Source organism: Lynx canadensis, chromosome F2 (assembly GCF_007474595.2).
Source record: "Lynx canadensis isolate LIC74 chromosome F2, mLynCan4.pri.v2, whole genome shotgun sequence".
Taxonomy (NCBI): Eukaryota; Metazoa; Chordata; class Mammalia; order Carnivora; family Felidae; genus Lynx; species Lynx canadensis.
Genome location: NC_044320.2, coordinates 8,940,653 through 8,956,479, shown reverse-complemented (window position 1 = coordinate 8,956,479; position 15,827 = coordinate 8,940,653). Strand labels below are relative to the sequence as shown.

Here is a 15,827-nt window from a genome sequence, read left to right as displayed (position 1 = left end):
CCCTGATGGTTATTCTGTCATTGATGAGCTTCTAATTTTATGAAGCATCCAATCTGTGCCAGGTGCCATGCTAGGTTCTGGAAATGCCGTGCCAAATAATTCATGTCCTAGTTCTTAGAAGCTTGTAGTTTACTGGGGGGTGGGGGATAGACACTTAAAAAGCGGATATTTAAAAGAGGGTCTTAGGGCAGCTCAGAGAGAAGCCCCCATCCAAGCACAAGGGAGGGGGGGAATGTCCACGGACACTTCCCGGGAGAAGGAATGTCTGAGAAAAATGTGAACACTGTGTAGGCATTGAACCACAGGCAGAGTCCTGACACTAAGGGGCAGCTGGGCTCCTCACGGAGGTCTGCCAGCCCTGGGCTGCAGTGGGGGACAGGGCAGTAATGGAGACTGGGAGGCAGAGAGCAGCTGGACTGCAGTGAGCACCTTGGGTGCGAAGGGAGCCATGGAAGGGGTATGTTTGTTTGCTTATTTGGTTTGGTTTCATTTGGCTTGGTTTCCTATTTTAACCATTTTTAACTGTACAATTCAGTGCCATCAAGTACAATCAATTGCAATGTCGTACAGTCATCATATTAATCATTTCCAGAACTTTCCATCATCTCAAACAGAAACTCTGTATATGTTAAACAATAACCTCCATCCCCCCTGCTCCCCAACCCCTGATAACATCTATTTTGCCTTCTGTCTCTACGAATTTGCCTGTTCTAGGTACCTCACATTAGTGGAATTGTACAAAATTTGGTGTGTGTGTGTGTGTGTGTGTGTGTGTGTGTGTGTGTGTGTGTGTCTGGCTTATTTCACTTAGCATAATGCCTCCATAAAGGTTCATCTGTGTTATAGTTTATATCAGAATTTCCTTCCTTTCTAGGTTGAATAATATTCCATTGTTTGCATATACCGCATTTTGTTCCCGTATTCATCTGTTGGTAGACACTGGGGCTATTTCTGCCTTACAGTGAATAGTGCGGCGATGAACATTGGTGTGCTATCAAAGGGTTTTTCGGTGAGGGGGAAACTCGCTTCCCTTTAGGAAGACTTGTCTTAGAGCTGAGTGGAGGATGCATTTAAGAGGGACAGTCCTGAAAGCAGAGAAAGCAATGCTGAGATCATGAAGTAGCCAAATTAAGGCATCAAGACCAATGCCATGGACCTGCTAGCAAATCTAAGGCCATATGACCACACTGCAGCATTGCCCAGCCCTGCTGGGATCCAAACCCTTGATAGGAAGGAGGACAAGAGTGACATCGTTTGGGCCTCAGTGCTGCTGGGTCAACATCATCACCGTCCCCAAGGGGAAGCGGTACCACCTGCTACTTGGTCTCTCTCCTTCAGCCACTGGAGCCTTCCAACATTCCTTGAGGGGCCCATGCTCTGTTTTGCTTCCTAAGGACGTTTCCTCTGCGTGCCACACTTTTCTCCCATCTTCCTCTTTGCCCGCTCTGTTTGTCCTTCAGGGAATCCTTTCAGACTTTTCAGCCCAGAACCAGACCCCCTTTGTATGATCTCTGCTGCCTGTACTTCTCTGCACATCATGTGTCACGATATCCCATCAGGAGATAATTATTCCCACTGCCAAATCCGTCCCTCTCGTAAGACGGGAAACTCTGGGAGAGCAGAGGACAGCTGTGCCCTGCTCTTACAGGGCCCCAAGCACCCAACACAGCTGTCTTACAGTAGATGCTCCAGAGTTAATATCCGGGAAGCGAAAGAGCAGAGGAATGGGCACGTGTGTCCAGGGTCTTACAGGCCAGGCCTCCTCCCTCCCCGCCACCACTTTCTCGTGTCCCTTTGTTCCCGATTTTCCTCGGTCTCTCCCTCCATCTTCGCGGCAGGAGGTCTGAGCCCAAACATCTCTCAATTCCTGGTATTGGAAACAGAACTTCCTGACTTTGAGTTGCTCCTGAAGGGATTTCCTCCGAGCCTTCTCAGCAACCAGACACTCGGTGGGACCTGGAAGACGCCAGAAATACCTTCCAGGAGGCCCAGGAGGCCGAGTTTTCTTTTTGAAAAGTCTGGAGAGTTTAGGTGTTTGGGGGATTTCAAAGACTAATCTGTTTTAGCAAATGGCAGTGTATTTAAAAATAAACTCCATCTGTTTCAGTCATTTAGAAGCAGCTTTTACAACCGCTCCCAGCAGTCTTTGAGATGCATGTGAAATTATTTGGAATCGAGAGAACGAAAATACTTCAATATATTAGCGGCTCTTAGACTTGTTCTTTACCAGCAGATGTTTGGGGGAATGGATGTGAGTTGGCGATATATTCTTGGACAGAATCGTAAGTATTTCTGCAAAGCTTGAGGCCAGAGCTGTTAAAATGGAGAGACGGGCTCCTGTGGTAATTAATAACTTTACTGAGCATATTTGGGGCCACAGAGCACCTCCCATATATTATTTCATAGATTGTTCACATTGCGTGGCACAGGGTCTTTGTATTATTTGCAATCTAGAGGTAAGAAGTCTGAGGCTTAGAGAGGTTTAGTGACTGGCTAAAGAACACACAGCCGAGAAGGAGCTGCATTAGAGGCTGGCACCTAAAATCTCGTCCTGTGTCTCCCCCAACTATGCAGCGGCTTCTCTAGAAACTTGCGACTCTTTCAGGGTCTTAAGGTGGAAGGGAAAAGAGCCCAGGCCTAGCATCAGAATTGCTTCACTCTTGCATTCTTTATGGATAAAATCGGTATGATTAATTCTGTCTCCCAAAGGCTTGGACGGTTGGCATCACAGTAGGCGTGCAGAATGTTCTGGAGTTCCCGAACTCCAGAAACCCAGGTTCCGCCTCGCCTTGCTAAGCTAGGGCAATGCCAAGAAAAAGCACGTCTGGGGATGCTTCACCTGCCCAGGGCGCCAGGTTGAAGAAGAGAGACGGGTGACGTGTTGCAAACACGAGCTGTGTGGCTCTGATGCCCCGGGCAGTTTTAAGAGAAGACAGAGGAGGTCATGTCCTATGTGGTATGATTCATAGAGTCAGGAGAGATTTCCACTGCCCTCCTACAACACTGCCCCAATTCTGCATTCCTCAGTGCGAGTGCCAGGCCCCAGGGATTGGCCCCAAGCTATGTTTTCCTGTCTCCTTTTCTGCTGCGTTCCTGCTTGAGCCCTGCACTCCAGGCTCACCGGTAATCAACATTCCTAGAAAATGCCATGCCTTCTTCCACGTCTTTCCATCGCTGTTTGTGGTCAGCTCTTCGCGGCCAGTATGTCTGCTTCTCCACCTGACGAGTCACTTCCTTCTTCGAGGCTGGCTGAAACGGGGCCGCGAAGCCTCTTCTCCATCTCTTAAAACAGAACGACTCTCGCTTTGGTGAAGAGACTTCTATTTGGCAATTTTTAGGAACACCACCTTGTCTTACCTACTGGTTAGTCTTCTAACGTATCTATTCCCATGCTGCTGTGACTGAGTGCTTAACTGGGAGCGTGAAATTTTCCTCTTAGAACTTCCTTAACACTTAGCACAGCTCTGGGCAGAAGAGGGTACCGAAACGCAGGCCGAGTTCTGTTAAGCTGGTGGAGGGGCCCAACCACTGCTTTCTCCTGTTTTCACACAAACCTCCTCATTCAAGCTCGTTCTCCTCCGTTTCTCTTAATCAAAATGGACTGAGGGGCGCCTGGGTGGCTCAGTTGGGTAAGCGTCCGGCTTTGGCTCAGGTTATGATCTCACAGTCTGTGGGTTTGAGCCCCACATCGGGCTCTGTGCTGACAGCTCGGAGCCTGGAGCCTGCTTTAGATTCTGTGTCTCCCTCTCTCTCTGCCCTTCCCCCCCTCATGCTCTGTCTCTCTCTCTCTCTCTCAAAAATAAATAAACATTAAAAAAAATTGACTGAGCTATTCATGGGCTCCTGTGCTCTCATCTATATTTTGGAATAAGTTTATTGATTGTCTTTCAATAGTCTTGATGGGAATTTGAATGTAGTTTCATGGAATTTTTCAGTTAATTAAAAAAATGTCTATGGTTTTATAATGTTAAATCTTGCATCCATGAATCAGGTTGCCACCATTACCACAACAGGATTTTTGTCTCCTTACGTCTTTTCGCAGAGTTTTGAACTTCTGTCCACAGAAGCGTTGTGAAGTCATGGTGGGCAAGTCCCTACCTGTATTCTCGTTGGGTTGGTGTTGTGAACGGTGTCGTATTTTTTATTGTACTTCCCAGTGGTCAATCCTGGCATCGGGGAGTAGAGTTGGCTCTGAATTTGCTGAGCCTTCTTACCACTTCCATTGCTTGATCTGTTGGCTCCACTGGATTTTCTATGACATTATTTCATTATCTGTAAATGTAGGCAGGTCAACTTTGAACAAAAATGCTCAGCTGCTCTAGCGAAGAGACTCAACACTTAAGGACCTTAAATAACAAATATGTTTTGTTTTGCTTTGTTTTGTTTTTACTTTATCGTAGTACTTACCAAGGTGTCTCCCGATCTCTCGGGACATGTGTTCCTTCTAGGTGTTTCTCTGCCATCTGGGGGCCTTGTTCCCATTGGCAGGGCCATGTCTGGGCAGGTCAGACATCCAGGCAGGGGCAGAGGGATGGGGGCCGCCCTGGCTGACTGTGGGAGGGGCGGGACCCCCCTCCCTTCCCCCACAGAGACCCCCTACATGCAGCCCTGCGGCTGACTGGCTTTTCTTCTTTGACATGATCTTTCTTGCTCCTGTTCATCTTTGACACATTCATCTGACCATTTAAACAAGGTTTTGCTCTGGATCTTGTTGACGACTGTATCATTAGAACTTTCGTTTCACCCGCGTTTACCTTTGTCATCTTTTAGTTGCTCCTTGTTTCCGCGACAACCAGTTGTTCTTTTAGCTTCTGGGGTGGAAATCCAACCTCATTACTGTTCATTCTTCGTTTTCTGATCAGTGGATTTCAAGCCATAAATGTCCCTCCTACTATTGTATCGCTTAAGCCCTGGGGAGTTTGAGAAGTAGGAACATGCCCTGTATTTCTCAGTCTTTTATTATTTCTTGTATTGTGTTCTTCTTAACCCAAGGGGATATCTCCTCTTCCCCCCCACCCCGTAAACGCTCGTTTAGATTTGTAAGATTTTTACCCATCCCTTTGCAAATCGATTTTTAATGTTGTTTCATTATTATCATGGAGGATGAGTCAGTGAAAGCCGACTCTGAAATTTATTAGGACTTCCTCTGTGACCTAATGTGCTCCTCATTTGTTGATAGGAAAGTTGTATAGTGTTATCAAAACCTGCTGTTTACCTATCTACTTATCTTTGCTTGATTGCTCAGTTTCTGAGAGTTGTGTGTTTAAACCTCCACATAAAATGATTCCTTTATCTATGTGTCCCTACAATAGTTGCCTAATATATTTGGAAACCGTATCGTTAGATTAACACAGGTTCAGTCACGATATCTTCTTAATGTATCATTCCTTTTGTAACGTCTCTCTTTGCCCTTAGACAATTTATTTTCGCCTTAAATTCCGTTTTGCCTCAAAATTCAACACTTTCCCTTTGTTCATTTCCGTACGAAAAATTTTCCATCCCTTTATTTCAAGTTCTGCATTCTTTTGTTTTCACTATGTGTCAAGTAGGTAATACAACCCCCAAATTTTAAGTACATATGAATTTATTTATTTTAAGTTTATTTATTTATGTTGAGAGGGAGCGAGCAGGGGAGGGGCAGAGAGGGAGAAAGAGAATCCCGAGCAGGCTCCGCCACCACCAGCACAGAGCTTGACACGGGGCTCAAACCCACGAACCGTGAGATCATGACCTGAGCTGAAATCAAGAGTTGGACACTTAACCAGTTGAGCACACCCCACACCACCAGAATTTGAAAAATTTATTCTCTTCACAGTGACCAGTATGCTCTTTAAAACACGTGGGTGACACCATAGCACTCCCCTAACTAGATGGTTCCATCGGCTTTCCATTTCTCCTAGAATAGACCCTAAACCCCTATGCTCCCATCCGGGGTTCTGTGGGACCCGCCTCCCTCCTAGCAGCTGTCCTCCCCACACTCCAGCTCACTCAGCGCAGTCACCCGGGAACCTCTTCCAGTTCCTTCCACATGTGTAGCCTTGCCCCTGCCTGCAAGAGGCACCTTGCTATCTCTGCTGCCTCCAGTTTTCCTCCTGGACATTTGCATGGCTGTTTGCTGTGCATCCTTCAGGCCTCGGCTCAAATGGGAGCATGGCCTTTCCTAACCATCCTTGTAAACGATCCCGTCCCCCCTCCCCCCATTCCCCCTACCCCACGCCTACACACACTCTGTGTTGCTTTCTGCACTGCATTCCTCACGGTTAGGAAGTTTCTTGTTTATTGATGATCTCACTCTCTGTGATATCAGAGTCCTCATCTGGTTCTCACTGCTACAGCCCAATCGCCCAGAGCAGTATCTGGTATTTAATAGGTTTCAAAAAAAAAAAAATTGTAGAAATAAATTCTTAGAAGAACAAAAAAGCAGAGATCTCGAAAGTGATTCGCAGAAGTAATGTAGTGAAGGCAGAATGTTCATAACAATCGCTAAGAAGGTGTTCTCTTCCCCGGCCCCCTGTGTCCACCTTCGAGTTTGATAAGACACCCTCAAAATTCACAAAATCCGTTTTTTTTTAAGGCTGCACTTCCAGAGAAAGCTGAGCTGCTAACCAGCGTGTTTCCTCTTGATGTTCCTTGCTTTCCTCTCTCTCTGATGGCGAGTTTATTTGAACATTCAAAATCCAAAGAAGCTTCCAAAGGAACCACCCATCCACCTTGCCCAGGAAGCTCTCACCACATCCCAAGGGTTAAATATTTATTAGGTATATTTTAATCAGAAATAAATACATGATTTAGCAAAGTGTAATGCTTGCCACTTAGAAATACCTCTGAGTGCTCCCCTAAAGTTCCCAGCACACTAGTCACAACGGAAAACGACGCCTAAGACACCGTCCAAACATCTGGCGTTTGCAAGGTCCCCCTGCCTCGGGCTAGAAGTCAGCATCCACAGTGTTACATTCACTTCCCATACATCAGCTGGTCCCTTTGTAACAGCCTTTAGGGATTGTTGGGGAAACCGTAAATGTCTTCTTGTATAAACACACGAGAGTCTGATGATACAGAAAATCACATAAATGCATATACACATATCACTAGCACAGTGATCACAGATCTAAGGAATGCGTGTGGTGAACAGATTTCTCGTATCAGTCAGCGAGGGGTATCTCAGGCGCCCCTCCTCCCCCTGACCCCTTTGCAACAGGGGAGAATGAGTCACGGGTGTCTCTGCGGCCCCCTTCCTAACAGGATCCGGCTGGGCAGCCTAGAGATAAAGACTTCTCCTTTTCTAGAACTTTACTGGGCTTTCTCTCTCATCTCTTAAAATTAGTATGACAGCATTAAAGCCACTCTGACTCCCTTCTTTCCTGGAGCTCAGCAGTTTTATTCATGCGGCTGCCAGACCCTTTTTAGAATAAAATACTGGAGGAATTAATTCTTTAGAATTAATCAGTTTCCTTTTTTTTTTTTTTCTCCCAAAAAGCCAATCATTCTCACCTACTCAATCCAGCTGAACTCATACTCTATGAAGTCCAACTGAGACGTGAGCTCATGGGACACCCTTACCTGATCCGGTTTCCCCACCCCCGAGCCATGAGCTGATTTCCTTTTTACACCCCTCTTTCACGATATTGGTTTGTACACTTTTTTCCCTGTCTACACTGAGTGCCTCCGCTGATCCTTCCTTCCTTCCTTCTTCCCTTCCTTCCTTCCTTTCTCTGACATGGGACCCAACACAGTGCCTCTTCAGGCAATCATGAGTGAATAACTGATGCATTATTACTGGTGAGAATCTCAGCGGGTCGGAGAAGCCCTTCCTGTGCTGCAGAACCATGGCTGGGGACACCACGAGTTTGCCCTGTTCCAGGGCTACCCTCACACTTCCCTGCAGGCGGCCTCCCTCTCTCCCACCTGCCCTCTGCAGAAGCAGGGAGGCCATCTGACTTCTGTACATGAGGCTCTGACACCAGGAGGCCAACAGGATCTCCTGCTTCAGGGATAATAGGGAAGATTAACGTGTTTAGTGTCACCGAATTCCCTTAAAAAGAGGGGAGCTGCATACCAACGGTCCGGTTATGGTTGGCTTAGAAAAGTTGAACGCAGGAGACCAACCTGCAAACCTAGACTGGCCAGGCCACAGCTTTCAGTTCATCTCCTTCTCAGGCCTTCGTCATTGAGAAGTTATCTCTGAGGAGCTCAGAGTGTGACCATCTGGACAGTTTGTTCAAGGACAGTCTTGTGCCCTTTCTTGTAAGATAATGTCTTTATCTTTCCCACAAACACAATAAGCACACACGAATGCGCAGGCTCTTCTGAAGTGTTGCCAGATCACATCCTGATTCAGCGACGTTTCGCGACGTCTCAGTACTGATCAGACGCCAGGGAGGGGCTCCCTTGGTCGTGATGTGGCTAGAGAAGATGTGAGTTCAAGTCTCCAGGTGCCTTCTGGTGGCTTCTGGAAGGTGTGCGGTTCCCCAGGGACCAGGGACCCGGGCCTCTCTGCCAGATTCCAGGTGACGGTTCAAACCTCCGTTATTTGGGGCACACACCACGGTGTCTGTTTCAGGCTAGTCTTCAAAATATGGTGGCGAGAAGAGCGAGCTCTTCCTCTTACTGCCGCTGTATATCAAGGACATGCTTTTCTTCTTTCGGTCAAAGGACGTGCTGTCATCGCTGGTCAGGGACAGGTAGGAAGCGATGCTTTCCCGAAGGCCATAGCTGAAAAGGGACTCATCCACGCCAAGCGAGTTCCTGGCTCCCTCGGGGTCGTCTTGCAGTCTGCGAGTGGGAAGGACGGTGGCAGAGGAAGGGAAAAAAGGGAGGGACGTAGGATGACGGAGAACAAGAAAATGAGAGAAGAAAAAAAAAGGGCTGGTTAACATTGCTCTAATTTATTGTTCTAATTCTGCTTCTTACATTTGTGGCTGTGTGATCTTGGAGAAATCACGTAACCTCTCTGAACTGCCATTTGCTTGGATGGCTACACCTCCCAACTGCAAGTTTGAATGAATATTTCTTTATGATATTTACAAGGAAGAGCAGTTTTATTCATCTCCCAGGCAGTTCTGGTCTCTGATTTTCCTTGAATTTGCCAGTGGAATGTCTGGATCGGTGTTTGATTAAGATAGCTCACCAATTCCCAACGACAGATATCCCTTAAAAGGTGATCGCTGTGAGGCCACAAGCTGGGTCTGCCTCCCAGGGGGCAGTGGGGTTCTATGGGTGTGCACCTGCTCAGAGCACCCACCCTCCGCTTTCCACAGGGCTGGCTCTAGCTTGCCCTATTTTCAGCGGTGTGGCTCACACACTGGTCTGGGGTTCATACATTCATGTGGGACACACACACACACACACACACACACACACATAGACACCCCACCTGGCTACCCTTTTCCAGTCAAAGGTCTTCTGGCGCAAGGTGACAGGCGAGTCGGGGGCCCTCACTGCCGGGGCGGCCGTGCTCTGAGTGAGGCAGGGTGTGGTCAGCACACAGCACAGACCGTCAGCCACCTCTGAGGAGAGAGGCAGACGCCTGGTCAGTGACTCCGGGATGCCCCAGCCAGCCTGGGATGCGGGCCCCGAGGGACCATCCAGTACAGTGCCCGAGTTGTTCACATGGGGAAACTGAGGCCAACACAGGAAAGAGGCGTGGCAGGGCGGAGAGTCACGCGCCCAGCTGAGTGTGTGAGAAATGCCAACACGCCCTGAGTACGCATTGGGCTCAGCTGGGTGCAGGTGGGGCATTAAGATTAGGATCCAACATCAACTCAGCTGGGGTTTGGATTTCAGCTTCGCCCCTGTTAGCGAATCCCCTTGAACCTCTCCGAGCCTCAGTTTCCTTGACTGTGCACTGAGAGGAGCAGGCTAACAAGTGAGAACAGCTCAGGCATGGCTCCATCAACCGCAGGGTGTCCGATGCCTGTCCCCGAAGCCTGCAGAATGGCGCGTCCTCCTGGCCAAGCAGCTCATCCGTGGGCAGGAAGTCAGGAAAATAAAAGACACGTGGAAAGAAGACAGGAAGGAAGGGGGAGAGAGTAGGAGGGAGGGGGCAGGGGAGGGTGGGTGGGGGGGGGGAGGGAGGGGAGGAAGTAAAAACAGAACAAAAAAAGAAAAGACGCAGGAATAAAGGAGGAAGAAGACAAAGATAAGGGCAAACAAGGGAAAGCGGAAAAAGGGAAAAAATGAAGAGAAATCTCTCTTCCCTAGCCCTGGATACGCATGTACAGAGGATGAGGAGGTGAGGGAGACTGAGCCAGACATAAAGGCTGGGGCCACCCAGTGCCAGTAGACAGCACCGGTGGGGGTGTGAGAGGTTAACCCTGAGGATGAGCCGGAATCCGGGCCAAGAGAAAAAGCACTGAGGCTCCCAAGCACCCGCAGCCCGAGCCCGGCGCTGAGCTGGCCTGAGCGCTTCATTTCAGCCAGCAGCACGTCAGCTCTGAGCAGTCAGTATCCTTACACCCACTTCCAGAAGGAGGAAGCTGTGAACCCTGGGGTCAAGTCACTTGCTCAAGGTCACAGGAATGCGGTCCGAACCTGCCTCGTTGACTCAGAACCAGGCACTTGTTCCAAAGGCAACTCCTTACCTCTGCAGCGGAGGAGAGAGAAGTCTCACGTGCATCTGGGGTCTGGACACACCTTATTCTCTCCACTCCGCAGAAGTTTCCAGAATGCTCACTCCTCTCCCACCCTTGGGCTCCCAATGACTCTACTACATTCAAGGGTCCCCCTCTTCAGCCCTTCGTTTCCCTGTTGGGAACTTGTGTCCTGCTCCATCTGCCCTCTCAGTCACCACCAGACACCAGATCCTTTGGGGCCAGACATCTCACGCTCCTGGTTTTCTTTCTGGTCCCAACAACAATCTTCCAAGAGGCAGTGCAGTCCCCATTTTATAGATGAAGAAACCGAGGCTTCACGATGTTAACACATTTACAAACAGCACCAGGTAATAAATAAGTGTCTCTAGATACACTCTGGTGGGAGGTCAACTTGGCCACATTGTTTCCACCATGGGGCACCCAGGGGCACAGAAAGTATTTCAGCCATTCGCAGCAGTGGGCTGATGCGTGTGAACCATGGACCGATGCAGCGAGCAGGGGCACATTTCTGGAAGGCATTGCTCCTGTAACCAGAGCAAGCACCTTGAGCGCCCTCGCCCTGGAAGCCTCGTGGGTCTCCCAGGGTGTAACATCGTTGCTGGGGCAGCCTCCTTTCCGTGTTTGCTTTTGTCTATGCAAAACTTATGGTCTCCCCACCTCTCGGATGATTGTTATTAAAAGCCAAATACCACAACCAACCTTTACTCATAATCAGTAAAAGTTGACCATCTCCAGGACTCCCTTCCTCTTTCATTTTTAGCTAAGCTGCTAGGTTTCCAGGTATCACAGAATTAACATTTGGTATCAGTTATTTTGAATCTGCCCCGCTGCGGGCTGTGATGGACACATTACATTATTGCAGGGCCCCCGTTATATGAACAGTCATCGCACCCACCTGCAAGGGAACTGTTTCCATCCACCTTCCATGGCCCGGGAGAGGTGGAGTCTCTGCCCAAGGTCTCACAGGGCCCAGATTGCAGCTTGGGCCTGTGTCTCCCAAGAGGCCATTCTCCTCCATGCCCCGCCTTCTCCTCCATGCCCCGCCCTTCTCCATGCTCTGCCTTCTCCATGCCCCACCTTCTCCATGCCTCGCCCATCTCCATGCCCCGCCCTTCTCCATGCCCTGCCCTTCCCCTCCATGCCCCACCTTCTCCTCCATGCCCCGCCCTTCTCCATGCTCCGCTTTCTCCATGCCCCACCTTCTCCATGCCTCGCCCATCTCCATGCCCCGCCCTTCTCCGTGCCCTGCCTTTCTCCTCCAAACCCCACCTTCTCCTCCATGCCCCACCCTTCTCCATGCCCCACCTTCTCCACGCCCTGCCCTTCTCCATGCCCCACCTTCTCTTCCATGCCCCACCCTTCTCCATGCCCCACCTTCTCCGTGCCCTGCCCTTCTCCATACCTCACCCTTCTCCTCCATGCCCCGCCCTTCTCCATGCCCTGCCCTTCCCACTGGTCTTGTGTGAAAACCCAGGCCTTGTGGGCTCCTCTAACCTTGGAATGCCCTTCAAGACCCACAGCCTACAGAATGCTAGCAAAGATACCCAGGGGTGTGAGGTCCGGAACCCAGATGTGGGAACACGCATATGGAGTGAGGGTAACTTCTTTCTTCCTCCCTCCGATAGGCAGGGGGAGGGGGGAGGAGGAGGAGGAGGTGACGCCCTGGCTGAGGAACAGGGCAGCAGCCCGCTTATGGGTCAGGCCCTCTCCTCAGTGCTTTCCCCGCGCTCCCGCCGAGGATTTGTCACAACATCCCAAGGAGTAGGGACGTTACATGGAGAAGAAAATGAGGTACGGAGGTGAGCAACCAACCCAGGCTGCCCAGAAGATCTGGGATGTGAACACGGAGGTTCTGGAGAGAACTTTTTACCATTTCTCCCTTTTCCGTGTAAAATGTCACCTCCTGGCATTCTGGCCTTTCACAGTCTACCTCTGAACTCTTCTAACTACTCTTACCCGTCACCTCCATCAAAACCTGTCCTGCTTCTGCCATCGTGGAGGGGACGCTCCCCATCCTGGCCAGCGTGGAACACTAGGACCTCTCTCCCGGGCCCGGGAAGCATGTCCGAATGAACAAAGCTCAGCCCTGCTTTGAAGGGCTTTCTGGGAAACCCACACTAGGACACCGTTCACTGGGTCGCAAGGCAGAGTGACCCAGTTCTAGGGAATCGCCGAAGGCAGGCGGACAGTCCTGTAAACGCGTATCAAAGGAGGTGGCTTCCTATTGGTTTGAAGCCTGAGGAAGATTTGGCCAGACAGAAAGAGGGAGCAAAGCACGGGGGCCGGTAAACATGTGGTCCATTTGCAACATGTGGTCCATTTGCAACATGTGGTTGCAAATATTGGGGCAGGCTAATTCTCTTCATCTGCAGGTAGAAGGAAGGTGGGGTTGAGATTAGCTGCGTTTTACCACTTACGCAGCATTCACAGGCAGCCTGTTTGAGTGTGAAATTGACGGTCTGCATTAACAAGAACAGAGGGCGTTGAGAAAGCGGGGGGACAGCAAAGTCAGTCACCTGGCAGGTATCGGTGACCCGTGCACATCCTAGACACAGGCACCGCAGGGCAGTTAGCAAAGGCGGGGGCTTCCCTGATCCGTCCCGACGGGGTGTTTCTTACCAGAATAGTGATTCACCAGGTCCTCCAGGCACTGGAAGGTGAGCCTCGGGGAGATGTAATACCAGTTGTTCGGAAGGCGGAAGATGCGGTAATGCTTCACCTGCCTGTGTCTCACCGAGAGGGAATAAAAACCTGCCGGAAATGGAGGACAGGTCAGAGACGTCCCACATGTCCCCGCTGAGGGCGATCCGCCGAAGAGCCCCCCACCACGGTGGCGGAGAGACTTTCTCAACCTTGTGATACAGCAAGAGTACCCGGACGTGCAGTCCCGGATTTGGAGGAGCGGACGCCAGAACCCCACCTTTGGGGACGTAGCTCACTCTGCAGAGACCACGGGAGCCTGCTCCTTTAGCAGCCACACTGCAAACAGGTTTTCAGGGGCACCTGCTTAGTCTTTGTGAGGTTAGCATTCGGGGTGCTCCCACGTCCTTTTCTGGAAATTACACGATCCGAGCTGGGTTGTGCCCTGCAGGTCAGGATCCATAGCTGTTCTCAAGTCCTTCCCAGGCGCACAGCGTTTCCCTCCCCGTCCCATCAAGGCGAGTATGTCATACCACTTCCCGGTCCCTACTCCCTCTTGGTTCTGCCTTATGCTCGGCTTTCTCAGAAATTTGGAATAAGCGGCAGTTGAGACTTTTTCTGGGTAGTCTTAAGAAATAATGTAAAACGTGCTGTTTTTCCTTAAGTGTGGGTTAGTCAAGTAGAACTTCGGGCGAGCGCCTTCACCTCTCTTTGCCTTGATTTCCCCAAGCGGAAAGACTCGGGCCTAGGTCATGTTTGAGAGTCCCTTCTGCTCCGTCTTCTGGGTCTCAGGAGTGAAAATGTTCATGACGCAGTGAGAGAAGGAGGTTACTAGCATTTACTGACTCTTTGCTGTCTGTACATGCTGCTTGGGGGCTAAGCTATTTCCAAACAATACTCTCTGTTGGTTTTTAGAAAGATTGGGATGTGTCGCCGCCCGATATTTTTTATAGATGGAGAAATGAGGCTCAGAGCCCCTAAGTGCTATGGCCAGAGGCACGCGGCCTGGAAACGGCAGCTCCGGGGTCTGACCCTTGTCCTAAACGGGCTTCCTCGAACATTCGGATGGGCGTTCCTCTCTTTGCCCCAGGTCTGCCCTCTGAAGCCCAACATGTGTCTTCCTGTAACGAACACAGGAACTAGAAGTATGGTGAGCGGGTCAAAGGTGGCAGGTGGAAAATGATCAGAACTTTGCATACCCAGCCCCCGCCCCCACCCCAGCCCCAGCCCGGGCTCGGCTGAAGGTCTGCCTGATAGCGTCTTTATTTTTAGATCAACCCTGGCACCCCAAACTGGACTCTTCCCTCCCTTGGCCATGCCTGCTTACAAGTTCCATGTGAGTCTGGGTCTCCTGCCTCCGGGGACCGCCAGGACATGCACCGGAAGATTGGTCTCTGCTTTTTCATCTTGTTTTCCCCCAGCACCCTCGAGGTTTTGACACAAAAGTTGTTCTTGAATTTTTTTTTTTAATCGTGTGTATATGGTCCATGCTTCTCTAAAGTCAGGCTCATACTCATTTTAGTGAAAGGTCCCAGCACCAAGCCGCGCTGGCCCTTCCTAGGTACGTGGGAAATAGTCTCAGATACCGCATTTTCTCTTCTTCGATCGTGACTATACAAGAAGCAGGCTAAGAACCTGTGAACATGTCTTCTGTTTTTAAAAAGGTGTTATTTTTAGTATGGGGAAGCCCTAGCTGTTAAGTGTTTTGTTCCTGTGAGTTAAAGTGCTTACTACCTCCCGGACTCCGTGCTAAGCACCTTCCTAGTGTTAATCCCACGTTATAGGAAAGGGTTAGCGAGACAGGTGCCTTCTCAGGAATTCTTACGGCCAAAACTGGAGCTCAGAGCCCGTCTCTGAACCATGACAAAGAGCGCCGCTACTTTGTTTCCACTGAATTTCTTTTGTTTTAAATGCTTATTTCTTTATGTTGAGAGAGAGAGGGAGGGGCAGAGAGAGAGAGAGCGGGAGAGGGGGAGAGTGAATCCCAGGCGGGCTTCATGCTGCCATGGAACCATGTCTCATGGTTCATGAGATCATGACCTGAGCCGAAACCAAGAGTCAGATGCTTAACTGACTGAGCCACCCAGGTGCCCCTTGCTGTATTTCTTAACGTGTGGGCCGTAAGGAAGTTGTAACAGTAACGATCATAGCGAGTGTGTGCGAGTAAGCATCTGCCTGTCCTGATTCTCTAAGCTCATCGGAGGGCACAGTGCGAACCAGTATTGAAGGTCTCCTGTGTCGCCAGATTATTTTCGAGTGGCACCGCCGAGGACAATGCTGCCGTGGCGGAAGTAAATGCCCCGCTCGAGGCCCAGAGCTTGAGAGCACAGGCCAGGCCCAGGTGGAAGCCTGCTCGCTCTGGCCCGGGGCTGCCTACACCCGTGTCGGCTTTCCTTCCCAGGCGATGGGGACATTTCCCAGCGGAAGCCTGCGGAGCTCACTGAGTCTGGCAGGTGGCCCCTCCGGGCCAGGTCTCGGCCACCTGCCTCTAGGCTTCCCGGCGCTGACGCCGATGCTGACGCTGGCCTCCCCAGGGGCTGTGTGGGCTGCAGGGAGCTCAGCCCCATCGGACGGGCTTGCGTGCGCCCTGGGAGG

General features: G+C 50.4%; 2 protein-coding genes across 6 annotated transcripts in view; one reads left to right on the top strand and one right to left on the bottom strand.

Moving 5' to 3' along the window:
- TG (thyroglobulin) overlaps positions 1-15,827 on the top strand; it is a 252,962-nt gene that overhangs the window by 149,257 nt on the left and 87,878 nt on the right. The window lies entirely within an intron of this gene.
- SLA (Src like adaptor) overlaps positions 6,735-15,827 on the bottom strand; it is an 88,964-nt gene continuing 79,871 nt past the window's right edge. For 4 of the 5 annotated variants that reach the window (XM_030303532.2, XM_030303531.1, XM_030303529.1 and 1 more), the window contains 3 exons: positions 13,212-13,343; positions 9,374-9,506; positions 6,735-8,772 (listed from right to left, as the gene is read on the bottom strand). In XM_030303532.2, the coding sequence (XP_030159392.1) occupies positions 8,562-8,772; positions 9,374-9,506; positions 13,212-13,343 (476 nt within the window). In that variant the 3' untranslated portion in view covers positions 6,735-8,561. The remainder of the gene's footprint in view (positions 8,773-9,373; positions 9,507-13,211; positions 13,344-15,827) is intronic. The other variant, XM_030303533.1, reaches the window with a different exon arrangement.